This window comes from the organism of the source record quoted next, unplaced genomic scaffold, assembly GCF_019419815.1.
Source record: "Pyrus x bretschneideri cultivar Hongxiangsu unplaced genomic scaffold, Pyrus_bretschneideri_v1 Contig2, whole genome shotgun sequence".
NCBI classification, from domain to species: domain Eukaryota; kingdom Viridiplantae; phylum Streptophyta; class Magnoliopsida; order Rosales; family Rosaceae; genus Pyrus; species Pyrus x bretschneideri.
The window spans coordinates 6,852,434-6,859,072 of NW_025999501.1; the positions used below are offsets into that span (position 1 = coordinate 6,852,434).

Here is a 6,639-nt window from a genome sequence, read left to right on the forward strand (position 1 = left end):
TTTACATTGTCGAGCGAATTTTTGTTAAGTAATGTTTATGTTTAATTTTCAATAAAAAATTCAAAATGATTTCTAACCGCACGATTTACAATGAACGGACATGATGTAAAGATCCCTACAAAGAGAATCCGGATGGAATCCAAATCCTTTCAATTGATGTTTAATCTTCGACTTAAATTGATAACGAATATGTGACAACTTTGGGGAGGAGAGGAGGATAGTTTGGAAAATTTTAGGACATGTTTGGTGTTCACTTTAATTCAATTTTTTAAACTCAAAAATTATTTTTGTCTTAATCCTTGAATTCTTAATAAGACTGTTTTTAAAAGCTAAACTTAAAACTAACTTAAATAAATAGATTATTTCTTAAAAACCTTACAAGTGAGTATTTAGAATTTTTCTAACTCAAAATTTCCTCTCCTGAACTTATTATCTCTCTCTCTCCTCGCCCTCTCTTTCCACTCTCTCTCTCTCCTCGCCTACTTATTACTTTCTCTTTCTCACTCGTACAACTTTCTTCTCTTACTCGACTTTCATTTGCTTAGAAAACGTGAGTACATAGAGAGATCAAGTCTCACTTCCAAATTGCTTCTGGATGTCCTGAAAAGATACAGTTGCAGACCCCCTCCGTTTTGCCCTCTGCTGAGATGGATGGTCCCTCCACCCTGTCATATAAATCACCTGCAAATCCAACAAAACACCGAGCCATTCGTTTGATAAGACCAGAGTTTTTTGGATCAGCTTGTTACACATAAGAGCATGGTGCAGAACCACGCTTAAACACAGATATGATAGTGATCAAATGAAGTCTTGGACTAAGATTTCCTAATAACTTTACTGGTACAGTTTAAGAGACAAGTACAAGGCACAGACAACATATAAAAGGAACACAAACTAACGTTAATCTAGGTTTTAAGTTAGCAAATTTCACAAAAGTACGGGAGTTTATCATATGCTCACCTGGAAGGTTGCTGGGATGGTGCCATCTTCTGCTGCAAACATTGAATCATAAATTGCTGCAGTGGCCAGGGCCGTGTCTCTCTTTAAAATCTGGTTTCAATAATAAGCATATCACACCAATCAATCGATTTGATGAAAGTAGACATGATTACTTCATAACGTAAAGAAACAAAGTTTTCTTTTTTTTTTTTTTTTATCCCAAAAGTATATACAGCTTACGGTGTTCCTTTGTAGAAGAGCATTCGTTTCACCCATTGCCCGCAGATGTTCTATGAGATCCAGAGCTACACCAAACGGAGAGAAAAAGTTCTAAATGATTACGACTTAGGATACATGTATAACAACAGGAAATTCATAAAAACTAGGGCCTTCCCTAGCCATATGCAAAGTTGAAGGATCCCTGAACTGTTTTAGAAGTAGGCTCTCTTTTTGATGTATAAAGTAGGTTATAATATTTCATATAGACCCTTTTTACAGTATTTTTTTGTATGTGTGTAAATTAGGGCCATATTTTCAATCTCTCCACAGGGTACCATAACTATGGGAACCAATCTTGTGTAAGTATACTAACACCACTTCTACAGATAGCATCAAGTGGACTTTGAGTCTTCCATGTGCATGCATCATTTCATTGTTAAAGACTTTTTGCCCGTAATTATGTTCTCACCCATGCGATCACATGCTATTAAGCTTAAAGAAACACAAGATGAACCTAAAATTGAAGGCATGAACATATTAACTGTGACATGGACATCCAAGGAGCATTGACCATAAAGTCCCAAGCAATAAATTACTACAATCACATGCCCAAACAAAAGACGGAATGCTCACCGCTTGGATATCTGACTACAAACTCGTCCACATCAACACCTGGAAGGGTAAAGCCTGCCCTGGTCAAGAGATTGCCTGCATCCCGCACCTAAGCTCAAAAGGAAAATGTGTGGGAGGGTTTACATGCCGATTTTTAACAGCAGAATGATATAATTTTACAGGAAACCTAAAATAACAGAACTTAGAAAGAAAGTCTCAAGGCATCCATCCCAAAGTCACTAGGCAATTGGTGGAGAGGCCTATGAACTTATAATTGTTATGCAAGGCTCTGAATTTCCAATGTGCAATTCTATACACTAATTTTGTGCCCCCTTACGGTTGCCAGTTGGAGAAAACTAACATCTTATATGCTGTTATGCAAGGTTTTGAATTTCAAATGTGGGATTCTATACTCTCAATGTGCCCCATTATGTTTGGTATGTACGTGACACGAGCCAAACATGCAGATCAATTATATAGGGCAACGAGAGGCATGTGTGGCCATTGGGTCAGACACATGGATTGTCCACGGATCAAAATTACTCCTTGGATTCATTAGACAACAAAACCAATGCAACAGTTACATACTTGTGCCAAAGGTGATACTCGTGGACTGATGCCTCCTTCACGCTCCATTTGTGCCACAGTGCATGCTATCCTCAGTTCTCTAGTAACAAAAAATGGATAAGTAATCATCAACATATTAACAAATCAAAGTTTAAACCACTTTCAAGTTTCAATATAACTGACAAGTCAACAAAGAATAAACAACTTTAAGGTTTCTCCACCAAGAATTGCCGCTAAAAATAGGCCATCTGGCTTCAATGCCAATCTGCACTGTCAAACATAAACATTTGTCTTAGATATTTTCATGCAGTTACATTCTGGACTCTGATGATGATAATGACAATGATAACCTTCTGGATTATATAACACAGATACAGGAATAGAGAAAAAAGAAAAAGAAAAAGTAAAGGTACACAAATGAAAGTCATGAATACATTCGTGGGAATTAACTCCATAAGAGCAACAGCAATCATGTTTTTGACAAAAACCAAGAAATCTACAAAGCTACAAGCAGTATATCTCCCTTTAAAAGTGGCTGCTATAACTTTTCAACAAAGTGCTAACAATTATAAAGACTTTATACGTGTTTTTTCATGAGTTAGGTATCTGATATACTGAGAAATACTGTTTCATGCAAATCATGCAGATTTTTGTTCTCTCGTATCTCTGTCAATGTACGAGTACATCTACATTTTCTCAGTGCAGTAATGTGTATTGTTCTCCACAAATGCAATTATGCAAAGCTTATGTAGTTCTACTTTGAAATTTGCAAGGTTCTGAATTTGATTATTCAATATGATTTAAGAATTTGACCAAAAGCTATTAAATCTTTTGTAAAATAAAAGAAATAAGTATAATTTTCTGAGAGCTTGATTTAAAAACATCTTTATAGTTTTGAAGGTGGACATATATGACACAGGACAACCTCAATTAAAGGAAGATGTCTGTCTATTTTGATTCTTGTTGAAATTATGAATTGTTGAAGGCACAGCAGAAATCTTAAAGGAAGATAAAGGAAAATTATGAGAAAATGATCGAAACTACTAGCATCACACCAGTAGGGTTTCTAGGAATCACTCCTAGAAGCCTTAGGCATCACACCTAGGGTTAGGTTGCATCACACAAACCTAGAGAAAAGCAAAGCCCAGCACTTTAAATTCAATCGTCCAACCACTTAGTACTACGGTCTAGTGGTATTCCTCTTCACTTGGAAGTGAGAGCTCTTAGGTTCGATACTCGCCAAAGGCGAATTTGAACCACATTATTGCTAGCCCATTGTGAGGCTTAGACCACTCCCCTACCCTTTCAGTGTAGATAATATCGTTTGTTCAAAAAAATAAATAAATAAATAAATTCAATCGTCCAATCTGTCACCAGAGAGTCTACAAGGATGTAATTTATAAAGACATAAACCTAATAAAATAGGAAATAAACTAATCCTTAAAAAAAAAAAAGGAAATTAACCCAATCCTTGTTATAAAAAAAAAAAGAAACTAAAAGACTAATGGGCCTGCTGAAACGAGAAGCCTTTATTTTAAAACCCTAAAATAATTAAACGACACATCCTTGTCATTAAACTTCCTATCCTGTTCTCCATCAATATATGAAAATGAATAACCACAACATAAATATGCATTTTTCAGAGCACTGTCTATATTACGTAAACAAGCAAGATTTAACAAGTGTTTTGTTATATGCTCTTCCATGAATTCTTTGCATCACCCTCGCATGAGTTATAACAGATCCAAGTAATAAATTTAACATTGATCTTGAATGTTGAGGCACACAACAATGAAAGGGAAAGATACCTGTATCATTGCTCCTGGAAGATCATTTGTCCAGTGAAGGCCCAAGCAGCTTAATACCAGATCCACAGAACTTCACACATACAATTAGAGGATATTATATCAAAATTAAAATCCCTCAAGCAGTTAAATTAACCAAAACCAAAGAAATTAAATGTAGAGGGATACCTTTCCTTGACTGGCAAAAACTCTTCGTCACCAACAATAAAGGATGTTTCAATGTTTTCAGTTTGTAATTCACGCTCAGCATTTCTACACAGTTTTACCATGTCATATGATGCAGACATCATAATGAGCTTTTCAATGGCACCTAGCATAGGAAAAAAGAAAAAAAGTGCAGCTAAGTTAGATTGTCATTGAGGAATCACTTTATGCCATCATAACGGGGGGAGGGAGAGAGAGAGAGAGAGAGAGAGAGAGTTAACAGAGAATCATCTTCAACCCTTTCGGTTAAGGCTCTACTTATGGAGCTACTGGGGTACATCATACATGGTAGGAAATTGGTAATTTGTGAGTCGTACCAATTCATAAACAAAAATACCACTATTTCCACTTAAACATCACTTACTTCCTCAGTAACATCATTTGTATGATAATTTTCGTCAATAAGGTTAGAAATACTCATTTAATCTCTTTAACTACGAAAAATAAATTACATGTCGGACAATATGTTAAAGCTAAATACAAAGCATAAAGGAGAAAGGTATTAAAAATCTAATTTCTTACCGCGACCATGTAACAAACGCCTGACAGCTTCCAATTGGCCTCCCAAACATAATGCTGTTGGAAATGTTTTTTTGCAGTCCTTCAATATGTTACACATGGAAATTCAAACACAAAAGAGAAGAAAGTACTAGCCATATAAATACAAAGTGAAATATTTTTCTTTGAATGAGCACCATAAACTGAAACATCGAATATAGACTTGCAGAAAGATGTACACATTCCTCACTCTACAGCCTAGAATTAAACACTAACTATTGCATTACCCTAAAAGTAGTGTCGTTAAACATCACAATTTATGAACTTAGATGAATCAAGTGTTGCAAGGTTTCCCCAAGAAGGTTACCAGACTTTACTGTTACCTAAATTCATCAGATGCTGGTGGAACAATAGAACTTGAACAGGTTTGGAAGTAAGAACACAAGAAAATAGGGTTAAGTTTTCTACTTAGGAAAGAAAAAGGAGTGCATCATCCAACTATATCAGCCGAAACATTCCAAAGGATATAGCCACTCAAGGAAAGGGGATTCTATAAATCACCAGAGTCCTAGGAAAACTATAGAGAACAGCATGCTGACGTATAACGTTCACCGGGTATAACATAGCTCAAGATATGCAATTTTATATACCATACGGGGAAGTAATTTGGTTGATAATGTACTTGAATCGTCCCGAGTGGTGTTCTTACCATCAGAAACAGTGATGAAGCCAACAAATTCTACTAACAAAATCATCTGTTCTGATAATAATTCATTCCTTCAGTAAAACTAAAGGTTCTAAACCAAAATTAAAATTAAAATAAAATAAAAAACTGGGTTTTTTTTTTACCTCCAAGCGATCTAATAGATTCTCAGCAACAGCATCAACAAAAGAATCCTTGGAACGCATCAACCAAGCAGCTCGATCAAGCTGCACACAAACAACAATAACAAATGACAATTTTTTATTATTTAATTTCTGAAAGAAAAAAAAAAAACATGAAATTTAATTTATCAGAATGCCCACCCAATTGGCAATTGCTAAAGTGAGATGCTTTTACTGAAATTTGTTGGGGGGGGGGGGGGGGGGGGAGAGAAAGAGGAAATTAGAACCTGTTTGCGTCTGAAGTGGCGATCAAAGACCTTGATCCTGGAGCCTTGAACCCCATCAATGTTGTTGGTGTCGGTACAGAGAGCATTTGAGAAGAAGAAGAGTGAGTGCGGAGCTTCTCTTCCTGTCCTCCATAGCGAGCACCTCCGGTACAAGCCTCTCATTTTTCGCACTCCACTCCACCTTCTTGTTTTTCTCAAATGCAATGTTCGTTTATCCCTCAATCACCCAAGTGCCAATTTCCCCCCTCAACTTTTTGTTCAGCCAGTTTGCCCCTTAGTTGTATATCAATAAAATTTAAACCCCATTTGAGTCCATGAAAGAGGGGAGAGAGAGGAACTTGGGATAGAGACACGGTACCTGATGCTGATCAGAAAATTATAACGCCTATTCAAAGCTTTTAAAAGCATTTTTAAACGGTCATTCAGTTCAGTTCTATGTTCGAATTTGGTAGACGGTGAATTCAATACCAATTTAGGTTAGTTATTGTGTGGTTTAACTGAACTCTATATTATCCTAGTATAAAAATATCGATGTACTCAAACAAACAAAAATATATTTTTGAACTGACAAAGAGTACAAACTGAAAGATCAAATGATGCTACTGTTAAATAGTAAATTTTTGCGCCAGTAAACTGAGCTTCTAATTAAGAGATTGTGTTATTTGTCAAGTTAGTTTCTATGC

General features: G+C 35.9%; 1 protein-coding gene across 1 annotated transcript; it reads right to left on the bottom strand.

Moving 5' to 3' along the window:
• Nucleotides 1–335: 335 nt before the first annotated feature.
• Nucleotides 336–6,336, bottom strand: LOC103952500 (putative methyltransferase At1g22800, mitochondrial). Its single transcript, XM_009364084.3, has 11 exons — nucleotides 5,957–6,336; nucleotides 5,694–5,774; nucleotides 4,869–4,947; nucleotides 4,311–4,452; nucleotides 4,146–4,215; nucleotides 2,543–2,607; nucleotides 2,359–2,437; nucleotides 1,792–1,879; nucleotides 1,180–1,244; nucleotides 961–1,050; nucleotides 336–681 (listed from the first exon to the last, which is right to left on the bottom strand). Exons 1-11 carry the CDS (start codon nucleotides 6,116–6,118, stop codon nucleotides 568–570), a joined length of 1,035 nt encoding a protein of 344 aa, XP_009362359.2. The 5' UTR covers nucleotides 6,119–6,336; the 3' UTR covers nucleotides 336–567.
• Nucleotides 6,337–6,639: the final 303 nt, after the last annotated feature.